General features: G+C 40.2%; 1 protein-coding gene across 16 annotated transcripts in view; it reads right to left on the bottom strand.

Moving 5' to 3' along the window:
* CASK (calcium/calmodulin dependent serine protein kinase) overlaps positions 1-17,989 on the bottom strand; it is a 419,258-nt gene that overhangs the window by 193,219 nt on the left and 208,050 nt on the right. For 15 of the 16 annotated variants that reach the window (XM_019487242.2, XM_019487243.2, XM_019487245.2 and 12 more), the window contains exons 4-5: positions 13,748-13,825; positions 6,376-6,448 (exon numbers count right to left, since the gene is read on the bottom strand). In XM_019487242.2, the coding sequence (XP_019342787.1) occupies positions 6,376-6,448; positions 13,748-13,825 (151 nt within the window). Of the gene's footprint in view, positions 1-6,375; positions 6,449-13,747; positions 13,826-17,989 lie in introns of those variants that run through there. The other variant, XM_019487248.2, reaches the window with a different exon arrangement.

The raw sequence follows: 17,989 nt of genomic DNA, 5'->3' as shown, positions 1-17,989 counted from the left end.
AGAATGACTGAAGGAGATGAGGGGTTTTATTCTCAGCCCTAATCTGGACCATTTATGCATGGTAAGAGGGCTGAATGATATACAGAGACTTCTAAAGATTCAGATGCGGTAGGGGAATAGAATTCCCTTTGTGCACAAGGGGAAAATGACAACCAACCTGCTAAAACCTTGGTGTAGGAGACGTGGTTATAAGCAAAAGGGTTCATCAAGGGCAGGGCTCTAGCATAGGGCAACAGAGATTCTAGATAACACTGTGGTTTACAGGAAGCTATAATACCACAGCTAAATTATAGCAGATCAAGTTATGTTACAGGGGAATCCTGTCTCTACAACAGATCAGAATAAGGAGAGTGAAAAGTGTTTTAGGCCCCTTCTACACATTATAATTACCTGGTTAATTGCACAATTAGACTGGCTACATGCACATATTACAATCACGCTTTGCAAAGGTCCAACGAGCTATAAAGTTAGAGCTGAAAAATGTGTAGTAACTTTATAGCTGGTGTCTATCCAATTTTAATTTGCATGTGCAGCAAAGTCTATGCCCCCACGCTGGGAGTCTCATCAGCTGACAAGACTCCCAGCCATGGTAGCGCATGGAATGCTGATACGGCTTGGAATCTCTTCAGCTGAAGGACTCACAGCCGCAGAAGCTTGCTTCTAATATGCCTCTGTAGGAATATTATTGCACTGCACCAGCAATAAAGTGTGATAGGATCTGATGCTGGATCTCACCATTAAGCTTCTGTCATGCATGTGTGGCATGGCAGGAGGTAAGATTGTGCGGACTGTGCATCTGATCCTATCACACCTTTACCTGAATGTCTAGAGGGGCCGGTATAGCCACAATAGTCTCCATGTCCCTCTGGGCTGCACATTTTTTCCCGCACCTCTTAAAAGGTAGCACCCAGAATCTTACCAAGCACACAATGCTATACAAATTATAGGCCATATCTACATAAGAAATGTGCACTGCTTCATCTACTTTATTTACCTGAATCCAAGATGACTCTGAATTTAAGATGATCCCCCATAATTAGCTTCCAGACGTGGAAAATTTATAAATGTTATAATTTTCCATGCTTAGAAAGAATCTAATATTTGGAGGGTCATCTTAAATTTGTTCCCTCTCCCACCACTGAAATGGGGCAAGCAGCAGCTAGGGAGCAGGTGGTGGTGGGGTACATGGCAGAGGTGTCAAGTAGCCTGACCCCTGCCCTTTGTTGCCTGTCCCCTGAACCACTTGCTCCACTGGCGGCCACCCCCCATGTCTTCATGACATATGCCTGCTCCAGAAGTGCCAGTACTTTCTGCCACCTACTCCTCCCCACTTGCACCCATTCCTGTGCCCCCAGATGCCTGCCCCTCACTGCAGTACCCACATCCCTAGGCACCTCTTCCGCTCCATCACTTGCTCTGTGCTGCCTCTCCCAGCCCAGCTGCCTGTCCACTGCCTACTACTTACCTTCCCCTTGCAGATCCAGCTCCTGTTGGGGCCCCACTCTGGCTAAGTGAAGGTAACACATGCTGCCTCTTAACCCAGCCCAGCTATACAGCACCTGTAATGGCAGCGGCAGGTTCAGCCCCAGCCTAGAAGACAGGGCCAGAGCTGCTGCTGCATGAGTGGGCTGGGACTGCAGGCAGCACGTGCTCTGTGTTCCCTGCACTCCACTACAGCAGAGGCCAGAGCTGTAAGAGGAAGGTAAGCGGTGGCAGGGAGCAAAGGTCAGGTGGGAACAGAGGCTATGGAGGGCAAATGGTGGTGGTGGGCAGTGGCTGCAGCTCCAATTCTGACTGTAGGCTCAGGGCCAGAGCTGCAACTGCTGTCCCCCCATCCCCTCTGGCTGTACTCAAAGCTAAGACGAAGGGCTCCTTCTCACGCCGAATAAGGAAAAAAACCTCATCTTAGATTAAAGTAAATACAGTATGCCAGTATTCTTAAAGTTGTACTATATTCCTCCTCCTCACTATGGATGCACTGATATTAGTACATAAGTCCTTTGTACAGTATAGCTGTTTCTATAACGGAAAAGGAAAAACGATACAAGTTGGCAGTCACCGTTGGGATTGTACTAGACTGTGAGTTAACAAAGAACTCTCCATCACACTCCTAATCAGTAATTACCGGTACATTTTTCAAGTTTACCCCAGGCTTTATTGAATATTGTAATGCAGCATGTCACTAACTGCAAGCCTTAAAAAATGTAGAGTTGTAACAGCACTGGCAGCTAGAACACAGTCCTATATTATATTATTATATACTTTATTTACCCAAAACCACACACCTCATTTTATTTCTATGGATGTTTACTTACTACCATCTTCTCATGTAAAATGGACATCAGTCATTTAGGCTGCTTCCTTTTGGTGTTACTATATATAGTGATACCAAAAACTCTATCCTGTTGCATTTAATTTAGAACTCAGTGTGTACAAGTAGTTTAAATTATTTTTTTCCAGTGAATCTTACACTGCATCTGCCTATGTTGAATTTTAACTGCAACAGTGCTAGCCAGTCACCCATTTTATTTGATTATTTTGGAGTTCCTCATTATCCTCTGCAATTTTTCTGAAGTAACTTAATGCTATTTAAAACTTGCCAATTATTTACTTTCTATCTTCTTGATTACTAAAATAAAATTAATATCCTGTGTCTTATGAATACACAGAATTTACCTTTATGCATTTCAAAGAGAATGTTCCATTTATTTCTATTCTTTCTTTCCTACAATATTTGAAATCAAAGGCAGAGCTCTTCTTGTGAGCCTATAGTTACTATAAGCCCACAGTAGTTTCTTGACAAGAATTTATCCACTTTTTTTTGTTTTAAAGTATAAATTACATCCAGTAGTGCCTTTAAGGATTAGAAATGTTAAGTCAACCATATATTCTGATTGATTTATTATAACACCTTGGGTTGGATTCAATAAAAACATTGGCTTTGATATTTTCAAAGACTGGATTGAATGGAAAAATCAAAGATTTTATTGAACCTGATTTTTAACACTTTATAATTTTTCTATTTTAAAAGTTTGTCTAAATACTTAAAAGCTAACATTCTGACTTACATAGAAAGTTCAGTTGTTTGAGGAGTGAGAAAATGGTTAAAGAGATTATATACAAAACAGTTGTGCACAGCTGTCTGTCTGTCCATCTGTCTTTTTTTCACTGACTTCAAAAAACACATTAATTTGGCTTGTTTGATGAACAACTGATTTTTACAGGAAATGTCACAGACATTTCATAATTATGTTTACAGATCTCACTTCTTGCTGTGGAATTGCACTCCAGAATATAAAACTTCTACCTGGCTGAAAATATGAATGGACTAAGAAATGACACACTGTTGTTTTCCTGAGTCTGCATACACTATGAAACAGTATCTCTGAATAATAGAACTGGGATGTAACCTATATTATATTGATGTTAATGGATTATTTGTTGTTAGCTATTCCATTGCTTAGCATATTAGCAAGGGTGCCCAGCTAATGGGCTCATCCCATAATTCCAAACAAACTTTCCACTCAGACTTGCAAGAGATGAGGGTTATGGGTCACAATGTCTGCTACACTGAAGTACCTGTATTGAAAAGTAGATCATACAAGAAATGTGATTCAACAAGAAAAAAAAACCTACTGGAATTGTAAACTGACACTTGAGTTTTCCAAATTCCTATGAAGCATGAAGATCTAAATGCGTCTTTCCATATCACAACAGTGTCCTATGTAAACAAACAAAAAGGAACCAGAAGCTACAGCCTAAATAAGAAAACTGCAGATATTTCACAAGGGGCTGAGGTGATGATCTATCATTATCATCATCGTCATCATGGTTTGCCATGACAATTAGCTTTAGATTGATCTATGACATGCCTAACAGTTCCCAACACCAAAGACTTGCTGCATTATATTGGAGACATTTTCCTTCTAGGAAGGGAAAACGAAATATGCCTTAGAAGAACAGAAAAGAATGCTTCCCTTTTCTTCCACTATTATAAAAAGCTCTATAGTGCCTGCTTGCTTATGGATAGATGTGCATTTGAAATGCTCCAAATTCCAGAGTGAGTGCTTCAGCATCACACAGATGTGCATCTCCCACCTTGCCCCAAAATGCTTCAAAATGCCCATAAAGGCATGCAGCAGAACTGCTCTACAGCCTGCATGCTTCTCAGCCTCCAGAGGTTCATACAGACAACCAACTGCACAAGAGTTTTCACTGGCTCTCCACCCTGCTCTCCTCCCCCACCCGCAGGGGAGGTAAAGCACTATGGAATGCCAGAGAACCACTGGAAGGTGCAGACATTTAAGGAATGGCTTAAAAAATGAAGTGCTTCAAAATACACTCCTTTATTTTCCAAGGGTTGCTTCTGAAGTGCTGCTTTGGCCAAAAACATCTGTTTGGAACCCTTCAAACAGCAGGTCAGTACAGAGCCCACCTGTCTGCTTTGAAACAGTGCCATCAATTCAGCAGTCTCATTTGCACCAGCAAGATACTGAAAAGTAACTAGAATCCCTCAGCCTGAAGTTAGACCACTCCTTTGTGTGATAGGATCTCCATATAATACCAAAACCTCTAATATCTATCCCCTTCAAACCTTTGCTCAGCTCCCCTATATTCTCTCTCAGCTAAAACTGCTGCATTTAGGCACTAAAATCTAAGTGAGCTCTGAAGTGACTGCTCTGTCGTTTGAAGGGCTGTGTGTGTGTGTTATAATGAAAGGCATCTCTAATACTTTTGAAATGTTCATGAGAGAAGTGAATACTCCTTTTCACACTTCCTAAATAACCATGCTCTTTTTTCTCCACTCATATTTTACCTAGAAAGAAGTCAATTTGATGCAAGTTAGCTTTAAGATGAATAGTTAAAAGATGTGCATAACAACACAGCATCATTTAGAAAAATCTGTTGTGTTTTTTTTTAATTTCACTCAAAATCTATTGGTGCAAACACCCCCCCAAAGCTCACTGGTATAGTAAGTTAACATGACATTAAAAATAAAGGCCTTCTAAAAACCTTGGGAGAAAATCTGCAGAGCACTCCAGCTGCGAGCCAAATGTTCTCACAACATTACGACCTCAATGTACTATCCTCGGGAGCCAAATCCTTCAGAGAAAACAGATGCTCACCATGTGGGCCTTAAGGTACAAAACTAATAAGTTTGGGTGATATGCCTTGAAATTTTACTCTCTTTCCCCTTCTTCATTGCTCATTTCTTCTTACTGGTAAAATCAAATGGACGTGAAGTACAATAGCGGAACATTTCTTATGTGAGAACTTCCTTTTCACAACTTGCCTCTACCACCAAACCAAACCATATTCAGTTTTTGAATTGCTACTGTTGTACAAATAGGGAGCTATATTTTTCTCTCACCTCTTGAGGTGACATTCAAATTGTCTGCATAGACAGTATGCATTTGAAATTGATAGGGTTAAAAGTTAGTTGGTGGTTTCTAAATTATACTCAGGTGTTACTTACACAGCTTTAGAAAGTAGGCTTTAGTAGTAAGCAGAACAGAATGGCTTATGGTTCTGCATTTACAACCAACTTCTTGACCTACCCCTGTCTGTACACACAGAAACAAGAAATGTCTGTCTTAAAAGGGAAATTATCTAACAAACTTCATCATGAAACATTTCTAACTAGGACAGCTGTTATGAAAACATTCCCAATATATTGCCCTTACAGTAATTCCCAGGGCCCTTGTTCAAAACCAGGGCCTTGTTGAACTGGACACTGAACAAACACACACTTACAGAAACTTTTCAAAATTGACTCTAGAAAATTAGTTTAATGAACATGTGAAACACGGAATTGATATCTCGTATATTAACAATATCCATTTTTAGATGAAAATTGCACTTTTCCATAACAATAGTTATAAAGGCCATATGAGAAAATGTTTAGAAAAATAAACGTTTTAAATTACTCGACTATTATAAATAGATAATACAACAGACATTTCGTTTAAGCAAAAACATAGATCTCTGGAGGCTTAGTTTTGCTGAACACTGTCACTAAGCTGTCAAAATGATGTAGTCATTACACCCTCTACCTATTTCCATTTAATTTATGCAATTAATTTAATTTCATACATAAATTCTCCTTAAAATGAATCCACAAGTAGAAATTATATGAATATTCAGGACTTGAAAGTCTTATGACTTTCAAAATAAATTGCAGTCAAATACATATTTAATTCGTGAATAAAAAAAGAATTACTACATATTTTAGGGCAACAAAAAAGATTTTTTTTCCTTAAAACTACCAGTGTTACCAGTGTCAATTACTTTTCTTATATGCAAATTATCTTCTCCACTCTTACAGACAGCTTTCAAAATAGGTAGGTAGCCTTTTGTAGTGGTGAGAAATCTTACCTTCACATCCCTGTGAATTATGTTGTTATCATGACAATAGCGCAGAGCTTCCAGTATCTGTCTCATGTAATGACTGTAAAAGCAGAAAGCATATAAGACTATATAACACACTATTAACCAATTACTCAATAAACACAAGGTATTATGTTTTACCAACCCCACAACTATATAACTGTCTATTATGCAATTTACTATTAAAGTACATTACAGTTGACCCTGGATCATCTGTGTCCAGGCGATTCAGAATCTGCTTAATTTGCAATAGGCTGTCAATAAAGGATAGCCGTGCAGCTGTTTGTTGTGGGTTTTACTTCAAAGGGTACCACTTCGTGACTAAGCCAGAGCACAGCAACAGTTCCACACAACAAAATGAAAAAAACAAAACAAAATGGGGTCCTTGATAAAATAATTGGAACAATAATCTGGAGCAGTTCAGTGGTCCCATGCAACTGTTGGCTATGGCTGTATATAACCCTGAGACAGCTCATAAATCTGATGAGGGCTATGGAGCCTAACCTGACAAACTATCCAGGTTCTACTCTATTATAAACTTGCACGTGTTAGAGTAGGAACTGCAGATTTATAAAAATGAGTAACAAAAAATAATCTAGAAATAAATCTTCTACAATTTGAGGGCAATTTGTTTAGAACAGAGAGAACAGTTTTTTCCTGTCCTGAAAAAGTGTGAAAAAACAATTTTACTATCCACATCAGAACAAACCCTAGATCTTTCAAAGTTTTCTCATGAATAAGACAGACGGTTGTTTATCCTAGAACAGCCAAATAACTCTTCATCAGTAAGAGAACTCGACCCACGAGGCAGAGGACCAATATACGAGCTCTACCTCTGCTTGAGATGGACCAGGGGCTTGAACCTCAGTCCTCGAGTGCTCTAAATAGCAGTCTGTTGGCTAGTCTGGGGTGGGTTTCTCTCAATCTCTTATGAAGCCATTCCACTATGCATTAATAAATATTTATTGGACCAGAAAGAGACCAACTTTCTGCTGGTAATTATGTTCCTGTGGAAAGTTTCGGTTTCAACACATTAATGTTTTATGAGAAAAACCCTTTTTGTCAGAAAATCCCCAACCACATTTCCAATTTTGACTATTAAGAATAGTGTAATTAATTTTTGTAGGGGAAAACCAACTCATACATTTATAAATGTAACAAAAATTATTAGTAGCAAAAGAGTTTAGTTTTATTTCCTAATAGTTAATTTCTACCATTTATTCTATAAAAAAATACTATAACTGTTGTAGAAATGAACACACTCAATATTGGTACAAATTCTGTAAATAAAAAAAGGAAGATCCAGATATAAAGAAAGTTCCTATACCCTGTTATAACACAAACATAGAAAAAAATCTTTTGTCAAGGCAGACTATATATATAAAGTTTGTTAGAGCTATTTACTATGCACTATATATTCACTTACTTTAGATTAATATATGCTAAATTACAAATTCTGGTGACGCTCATTCCAGGTGGTGGAAGTATACTGTAGGCATGTAGTTCTGCTTCAACAACTCCCCCCCGATCCTCTACTGTGTTTTTTTTCATCTTTATGTGAAGTACAGGATTTTTCTGGATAGCAAATTTACTTCAAGCCCTCCGCCCCAAGGAGATAGAGGCTGGTGTTACTTACTTTTTACATTCTTCTCATTGACACCTTGAATGATATGGGACAAATAATTTAGTCCCCAAATTCAAAAAGTTTTCACTTACTTTGGGCACATCAATTTTTGGGTCTCTAAATTGATACCAAAGTTTAGATCACTTGCAAGTTCAACTATCATTCATTTAAGCAATAGTACCATCTTTAAAAATAGGTTCTATAAAACTCAGGTTGGGGGATAAAAAATGAACGTCTTCAAGACTGTTCTTAAACTTTTGGTCTGAATCTTTAAATGCCTCACTTTTTACCTGTGAAAAAAATACACATTCTGCTACTTATCTCCTTTTGTCTTGTGTTTTCAGATAAACAGCACTACGTAAGACTGAAAGCTGGGAGCTGGAAACCTTTTTAGAAGTGGCAGTCTGAAAAAATACTCAGCTTGGTTCAAGATGGATTGGTGCTTCTAACTTGACCACTGATACTTCTCCTCACCATGTGTGAAAACTCCTATCCTCAACGTTGAATTGCTGCCAATATCTGAGCTTCATGAGTAATATAAAATCACTCAAATGACCAGATCCACCTGTGGGTTGTAGGCTGCCAACCCCTCGTATAAACAGTAACAATTACATTTGTGTTTTCTAGTAAATTATTTGCATTTTTTTGTAACTTTAATTCAATAACCTGTTTACTTCAATTAATTGTTTTCAAGTGACCGTCTCACCTCCCGAAATCTTCTATTTTTCTCTCTAGATTTTACAGTCCTAGGCTTTCACTCTTTCCTCTCTCAATCATGCAACTATTTTGCAACATTATCCTTGCAGAACATGCTTACAAATTAATCCAGCCATAACAGGTACAGCTGACTAGCTTGATATTCCCACCAGAATGGCAAATCAATCAAAATAAACTATTTGATAGCATTTTTGTGGCAAAAATGCAAATACAGATTAAACATGATTTTCTTCCCTCTCTAGAGACAACGTATAGCATACAAAGGAGGCTGTATTAGTGCAGTGATTACAGAAGTTATTGCAGGGTACATTTTCTTTGCCTTAAGGAAAATGGATATTCCCAAGACTTTTGGATAGCTCCTTTCTCCATAGCTCTTTGAAAAATACTTCGCTAAGTCTATGGACCTATTTCAGGGGTGGGCAAAATGCGGTCTGCCAGGCCATTCTGTCCATCCCATAGGCCCCTAAAAATGTAGAAAATTAATATTTATCTGCCCCTCACTGCCTGTCATGCAGCCCTTGATGGCTTGCCAAAACTCAGTAAGTGGCCCAAAATAATTGCCCACCCCTATACCTATTCAGGGTACAGAGTACTCCCTGATACTTTGCATAGTACCTCAGGGTGCCTGATCTGTGTATACTACTAGAACTAATAAGGAGAAACCAAACCCAGTGAAACCCTCAAGCAAAAAATCCCTAAAGTTTTCCATATTTTGTGATCATCTTTTGCTAGATTGTGCTTCTTTCCCAATGCGAAAGTAAAAAAAGAGGTTGCACACCACAATTTACGTAACCATCTTTATCTATATCTTTCTTTCTAAATTAAGTCCCTCTGTCCAGTCTCATACCATTTAATTCCTTACTAATATTCTTTTGGGCATCAAATCACTCCTTCAAGTTAAAAGTAAAGCCAAGATGTGCCAAGCACATCTTCAAACATCACCTTCCAGGTCACGTCATTTCTCAAGCTTCAGGTCATTTTCAACTCCCCTCCCATTTAAACTTGTGCCAAACCTAGTTTTTCTTTCTATATCAATTCTCAAATTCACTATTTCCTCCCTTTCACAACTAAAACTCGTCTGTATGTTCAAGTTTTCTCTGGAATCCAGTCAAGTTCTCTTGTCATCCTAAGCTCTTTATTTCATGGCTCCAGTACATTCAGTGCCAAAAGTCATTAAGAACTGGAGTTATCTTCTTTCTCCATCATTCCTATCCTGTGGGCTCCCTTAAGCCCCTCCACTGGCTTGCTATTCCCTTAAACCATCGAGAGTAACTGGCTAGAATGTTATGCTCTTAGTTGTCTCTATGCTCTAAGTATGCCCCCAGCCTGTCTCTCACCCACTGACTCCTCGATTTACATCTGCACTGACTGCCTGTCTCGCAAGTAACCCAGCCTCTGGCCTCTACTATTTGTTCCATCCAGGAGGAGCACACACCAACTGCAGATGCTTCCTCAGCCTGATGGAGGGTATTTATACCTGAAAGATTACTAAGAAGAACTATTTGAGTTGGTCTAATAAAAGATATCCAATTTATCCAAAGAGTCCTATCTGCCCATGTTCTTAGACCAACATGGCTACAACCTACACCCCTGTATGCTCCAAGTAGGTTTCTTTCTGTTGACCCTTCTATATATAAGCATTTATTGTCTTTGCTTCAAAGAAAAACATCACATTTTCTGTGAATCAAGCTCTATACACATAAATATGTCTACCAAAAGAAGCTGACTGTAACTTACTTTCATTTTGTAGTTAACTTTTAGTGGAAAGAACTTGACATAAGATAAAAAGCGACCAATACTAGTTTCAATCTGACTAATGCTCTTTATGAAAGAGAGAGAGTTGCGAACAGAAGCAACTAAGTTGTCAGTCTCTTCCTCACTGAGTGCCTCAGGCTCTTGTCAACGCCATGTAGGCTTAAAACAAGAGCAATGGCTATAACAGTTGAGTCCATTAGGCAGCACTTGTTTCTTACTCCCTACTGAAGAAACGCCCAAGTAGGTTACTAAGTGCTGACCATTTCAGAATGACATGTAAAACCAACGTCTCTCCCTAACATGGGCCTTAAAGATTCAAAGGTAAGCAGAAGTACTTTGCCCCCATGTCCTGCCTAAATTACAGTCTGAATAACTACTTCCTTGTCTTCCAAATTCTTCACATGTTCAAATTCTTTCCATTTTCACAATCATATTGAGCATTCATAAGCAATTGATGAAACCCACCCTGCCAGCTCCACAGTTAGGGCTGTATTGAGCTTTGCATAAAGCCAAGTTTATATCCCTTAAATTAACATTGAACTTCATGCAGAAAATTTTCAAACATATCATTTAAAAAAGGAAACATAAATATTACTATTCTAAATAACCGTCACCCTACATTCAGCTGTGTTTTGAGAACTGTAAGCAATACGAAAAATGTTTTTGGAAATTTTCCTTGAATGTTTTGAATCTACATGAAAGATCTCATAAGTTACAAATTTGTCACATTAATTAATCCTGTAAAATAGGGATAACCAACCTGCAGCATGCGTGCCACAAGCACCACAGGCAGTCTCTGTGTGTGGTATGGGAACGGGGAAGGCACAGGTAAGATTAAAATGTAAGTAGAGGTGGGGGCAAGGAGTAAGATGCAGAGCATCAGATTGGGCAGAGAGCACAGGGCAGGAAGCAGAAAGGAAGCAGCAGATGAGGGAAGGGGACTGGGTCAGAGTGGCACTCAGGATGGGTCTGGGGTTGATTTGAGGCACACCCACCAAAATGGTTGGCCACCACTCATAAAATATATCTACCTGGAGACATGTTCAAAGAAAAAATTATAAAGTCTAAAAAGGGGTTTTACAGATGTCTGACAAGCCAGTGCTTTTGTGGGAGCAAAAAGGAGTAGAATCTTCTCAGGAAAAGCCACCATTCTTTCTTCACTTGGCATGATCTAACACTCTCAGACTCAGTAAACTGGCCTCTTTGCTGTCCCTGTGGCAGAAAAGCCCCATCCCCAGAACATGTGGTTAAACTGAGTGGGGCAATCACCACCAAATCTGGACAATGATTCTCTTTCATTATGGTGAAACCCCACCTACCAGCTAATCCACCTTCCCCAGCTCATTCTCTTTCCTCTCTGTATGTATATTTCTATTCTTCTCAATCCTCTGTTACCAACTCCCCACTAAGCCATAGCCAACCACCTTCCATTTTCTTTCCACCTCCCTCCAAGTCCTCATATCACTCACCCAACAGCTCTCATTGCCTCTCAGTTCCTACATAGTATCCACCAACCCCTAATTCCATCACAGACTGCTTTGGTCCTTTCCCTTGAAACAGTGCTCTGCCTCTGCTTTCTATCTTACTAATTCTTTCCCTGCTTCATCCTGCACTGGCTCAACCAGGGCTCAACCACAGACACCGTCTTCTCAAGCTGTGCTACTCCCATTATTCTCCTGTCTGAAATTCTCATCCCAAACCCCTGCTGGATACTTGCAACAATGCCTCCAACTCTCAATATTCCTTCATCATGCACTACCCATAATGATTCTGTGTGCATGCAAGTGGATACTAGTGTAAGTCTGGTGGCTGCAAGGAGTGAATGGGTTCCCCTGACTCCTGGAGACGCTGCAGACAGTAGCATGAGTACATAAAGACCTGCCATTTGCAGACAGGGAAAGTGAAAAACCACATTCAGTTTTCTCACAGTGTAACAGTTTCATTAGACTGTGTGCAAATTTTAGCTCAGGAGTTTTATAAATGCAATGAAGACATGTCTCCTTTCTTCAGGACAAATTTCCCTCCTTTTTTCTTTAGACAGAGGCATTAAATAGCTTCTTTCATCTCTCCTGTCATTGAAGGACACAGGGCTTTTCCTTTCCCCTTCCTCCTTGGAAATCATGGAATTTCAACTAGGATTTCCTAGGCCTGAAATACTGAGATCCTTCCTGTTTTCTTTGCCCTGCTACGGTCTTCTCATTCATTATCTCTCCACCATTCTCTCTACCATATGTGTGGGGTGTTCTGCCTTCAGCTTTACTCTGTGACACAGCTTTAAGTTGTGGTCGTAGAATCGTAGAAAATGAGGGTTGGAAGGGACCTCAGGAGGTCATTTAATCCAACCCCCTGTTCCAAGTAGGACCAGCCCCAACTACATCATCCCCGCCAATGGTGATGCAGTCTGCCAGGCTTGAAAATCAGGAAGGATGGGAATGAAGAAATGATGCCATCACTATAGTTCCACTTGGTACCAGGTTAACTACTTCTTTAAGAAAAACTGAGAAAAAGTGAAGAGGAGCATAGTGAGCGAGGGAGAAAGCAGCATTTCAGCAAATCTTCACTCCAGAACTACAGCAGGAAGCCACTTTTTAAAATAAAGCTTCCAGACAGCTCAGGTTGCTCCTGCGTCTTTGCTCAGTCCCAATTTTAAAATCCTTGAACAAAATGGGGAAGGCAGCAGGCATGAGTGGCACTAGTCAACTAAGAGAAGTCTGTCAAAGAAAGTGAATCTTAAACCTAATATTCAGTTGACTGTTGGCATTATAGGTCTGTTTTAGTCTTTGTCCTTTGACAATTTTCTATTTATTTTCACTGTAGCTTGCCACAGAGTGGAAAAGGTTTTGTAAAAGTTAAAAACACAGTAATGGGGAAAAGCTTGACATTAATAAGTGCTTGATGGAGCATCAGCAGCCAAATGAAATGCTGAGTCCTGCTAGGTCCAAATACCCTCCAATCCCACATGGCACAACCCCCCTAAAAAAGCCTAACACAAATACTACATTTGAAATGCCACATTTAAAAAAAACCCAAAAAACAAACTATATACCACCAAACAATTCAGATGCTTCTGTGAGGGAAGGCTCATATATATCTTTTTCTTTAGAAGGCTCTGTTGAGGATATTTCTTTAAGAACTGTATATGCTATGCAAACAGAATTATTTATAGGATTTCTATATTTGACTAGAAGTCAGTGTAACAGTAATTACTTATTCCTTCCCCTTTCCCTTTACCCTGAGGGATTAGTTAGAAATGAGAGTACATACCTGGCTACAGCTTCACTGTATACAAAACCAGCATCTGCTCTCTTTACAATTTCAAAACACAGATCTGCTCCATCCATACTGTAGGTAGAGAGAGATGAAAAATGTGCTAGTAAGAAATAGATAACTAATGCATATATTAGTGACTATTGACTATATTTAAGTCAATAAAGTACAGTAAAATAGTTTGTAGGTATATTCATTCAATTCATATAAGGTTCATATCAAGAATGCTTCCGGTGACTTTACAATTTATAATTAAAAAAACATATTTAACATACATAGCCAAGCTGACATATCAACCACATATTTTCCAACCTCAAACCTTCACCACTCTTCCCCCTCCCAACTCCATCAAAATTCCAGGTAGCAGATGCGTTTTATAACATACGCCAAATGTGAACAGGATCAGAAGGAGAGGGGACAGGGAATTAATTCTAAGCCAACATCTCCTTAACAAAAGCATTGTGCCACCACATCCCTGACACCAGAAGGACTCGTCTATTCAGACATTTCAGTTGAAATAATCTGTCCTTAGACGTCTCTTCAATACACAGACCCCTAAATATAAAAGGACTTCACAGGTTAAAAGATTTCTGGTTCTTGGCTTGAGAGAGCCAGACTGTCTATGCCTCCAGGTGTAACAAAGTGTGAATGTGCTGAGAATAACTCAAAACATAGCAAAACCCTCTAACTTTAACTGTGGAAGAAGCAATGTTTAAGTAGGAGTTACATTGCTACACTGGATCATTCTCAGCTCTTTCACACACAACAAGAAGATAACAGCTGTTGCCTTTTCAAACCATTCCCCTTGTGAACTGATTCCAAATGTACATGGGTACAGACACAACTGCAACTCCCAGCAGTAAGTCGGAATGTTTTCTGCAAAGTGGCCTGAGTTACAATGTTACTCAAGACCAAACAGAAGTCCACTGCTGGTTCCAAGATGAAGGGGAATCCAGCTGCGGGATGCTCCCATAGCAATGGCCAGGGCACTATCTAGCAGTGCTCTCTATTTTTAGAATGGGAGAGGGGAAAGGCAGTGGAGAGAGCTTGTTTTGGGGGTTCCCCAGCCAGTGCTGAAGGGTGGGGTGGTTGATACACTTGCCCCACCTCCTGGACAGGGGGGGCTGAAACCCCCCCCAGACTGAACTCCAGCTGGTCCCTTCCCCCCCCGCCCATTCTGAAAACAGTGACAAGCTGGAAGGCAGTGCAAACACAAGTTACAGAAGAAGCTACGTTTTGAAATACAGGCACTCCTCACTTAACGACCGAGTTCCGTTCCTGCGACTAGGTTGTTAAGCGAATTGGTCGATAAGCGAGGAGCCACCCCTTGATACTGCGTGCCTTGGCTTGAGACGCCGTGCTGCCGTTTCCACAATACGTTTCGTACAATACCGACTGCTCGGAGAGCTGGTCATAAGTCCGTGCGGTCGTTAAACAGGTAGGTCATTAAGTGAGGAGTACCTGTATCTTTATCTGATACCTCAATGCAGAGAGGGGATCAGATTTTCACCTGATTGGCCATTTTTGAAGCTGTCTGCAGCCATGCATTTGTGCTACAGACTACTTTCTGTGGTCAGATTGGATGAAAACTTCTGTCTGCACCCCATGTATCCATACCAGTGCCATACATGTTCTCTCAGAGAGTTAAAAACAAAGTTATGCAGAAGTTGCTGTGGCTGTGTCTGGGATCTGTGGCTATATGCAAATCGAACTCATTCAAGCAGTTTTGGTGACTTTCACCCATGTGAAAATAAATCAAGTAGATATGTCAGTACCCTCCCAAGCCAAGGAAACTTGCACTCATTTTACAAGGGAAAAAAAAAGTCTCTCGGCTACATTTACCATTTAAGTACCCAGTAACAGCCCTAAATTTAACAGGCCCTATAAACGGTGAGCTCGTATTACAAACAATAGTTACATATAAATTTCAATAATTCTTCTAGTTATTTATCAGTGTTGTCACAGCTGAATTTCAGACAACTAACCCCAAATCCTATGTAGATAGAGTGTCATTCACAGCAGAGTCACAGGAGTGTCATTCAAGACAATGGGGTCAGATGTGACACAGATGATGTAAATCTGACCAGTCAGCCTACTGAAGACATGTCTGCCAGTGTCTCCCAACTAATCCTCCAAATGGCTCAACTGAGCCAGGCACATGACTAAACAGAACCCTGAGAGGTCCCTGCCATGACAGAATCTTCAAAGTAGGTTAGTAATTACTAACTACTCACTGAGGCCTAAGGAAGTGTATTGTGATACTCAAAAGCTTGCTTATGGCTACTTACAGACTTTCGGTTTCTACTGGGAGAGTCACCGTTCTCCCAGTAGAAACCATGAGTGTACCATGGGTTCAGAAAGCATGAGTGCAGGACTTTTCTCTCAGAGCGAAAATGGCTGCTCCAGGAGAAAAATAACCCAGGAACAACCAGATTTAAAGCACTCCTGGAAGAGCAAATGTTTGTATGCATTCCTTTCTCTGAGAAGCCACAGAAATCTTCAAGCATCCTTGAATGCTTTAGAGTGCCCTACCCACTCCTGAGACATGGTGTGTTTTTTGGGCTGGACTTTTCACAATCCCCACATTGTGCAGCTGCAGGGAGACACAGGTGGACTCTGAGCAGTCTGGGTCAGGCAATCAGAGCTGCTCTGTGTACTAATGCCATCTGCCTCCAGACAGACTGAGGAAGCCTGCAGAACACACTGAGATGTATGCACAGGGTCTGCCTGTCTGTGCAGCATCAGTATTGCAAGCTTTCTGCTCTTCAGGGGTTTAGCATTTGGATGTCTACTGAGGGGTCTCCAGGTAAGTTTTTCTCCCAGGAAAACAAACCCAGGAGAATTCTCCCAGACCATTTGAATGTGGGTATGCAGCCTGTGTCTATACCAATCATACAGTTAGTCCAATAAAAGACATTACCCATGGGAATTCTTGCTTCTCACATATCTCTTGGACTATCTATCACAGCAATATCATCAGATCAACATTAACTATTCTCTGGGAACTTTACTAAAGGAGTGCTATCAGTCAAGAGACCCACAAGGAACTACAAATGTATCGGTGATACATGTCAAAAAGCAATGGCATCAGTGGCAGTTAACAGAGCTACAAGAATCAGCAAGCAGCCTCTCCCTATGCCTGAAGAAGGGTGCTTATGTCCAAAAGCTTGCAAAGAACAATTTTTCCAACTATTTAGTTGGTCTAATAAAAAATATCACATCTACCTGAAGAACCTTGTTTGCTTATATCCTTGGATCAACATGGCCACAACCAAGAACCCTAAAGAATCAGCAAGGGCACTTTTTATTCACACTAACATGAGATCATAAACTAGAGAATACCATTACCAGTTTCCAACCCATGCTCATCCTTAAATCTTTGTTAGTGATGTCAAGGAAATCAGAAGATTCCCTATCATCTCAGAGCTGTCCACAACTTTTCCCAAAATGGAAAACTGGACACAGTACAATTGTAAATGTTGTAGCATCAAAAATTGTTCCTTGAGTAGAGGCTTTACAGTAAGATGTACATTTATAACAACACTATATCCTTACAAGCACAGATATGCTTTTACCTTTGGAGCACATTACTCAGAAAATAAATGCTCTCCATTTAATACACTAATCACAGATTAGTTACAATTGGTAAAACTATGTGGGGAAAAGTCACTGATTCTTCAGGTGGTGGGGGGAGTATACTTAAAATTGTTTCATTTCAAACAAAATTCAGAAAATACTTTACCTAGACTAAATTCCACTAAGACTCCTATGCAATCTTTATAATGATAAAACAGAAATCTGGCAAGAAACAGGAGCGCCTGTACATGAGCCTGGAAGCTGCTCCAACGCGCTGGAACTCCAGAGTCGGAGCAGACTTAACTGAGTCTGCAGGAGTGTGGCAACTGCCATGCTCTAGAAGCCTCCTGCATCTCATGCATCAGCACCCCTGTGCTTAAAAATGGCAGTGGGGACACATGAACTAAAGGACGTCAGAAGAGCTTTAGTTCAAGCACCCCTGCAGACATTTTTAAACATGGGGACGCTGATTGATACAGGAGATGCAGCAGCACCCTAATTAAAGTGCTGCCCTCCCCCCAGAGCATGTGTAAAAGTGCCCTAGACAGATACTGGTGATGTAGGCAGCAAAGAACTGAGAGAGGCAGCACTCCAACAGATATTCTCAGCAATCACATACTTGATCTAGTTAGGAAGGCACTCTTGTAGCTCTCTGAACAGAGA

The sequence above is a fragment of the Alligator mississippiensis genome, chromosome 1 (genome assembly GCF_030867095.1).
Source record: "Alligator mississippiensis isolate rAllMis1 chromosome 1, rAllMis1, whole genome shotgun sequence".
In the NCBI taxonomy this organism is placed as follows: domain Eukaryota; kingdom Metazoa; phylum Chordata; order Crocodylia; family Alligatoridae; genus Alligator; species Alligator mississippiensis.
This window is presented reverse-complemented; position numbering and strand designations above follow the sequence as displayed.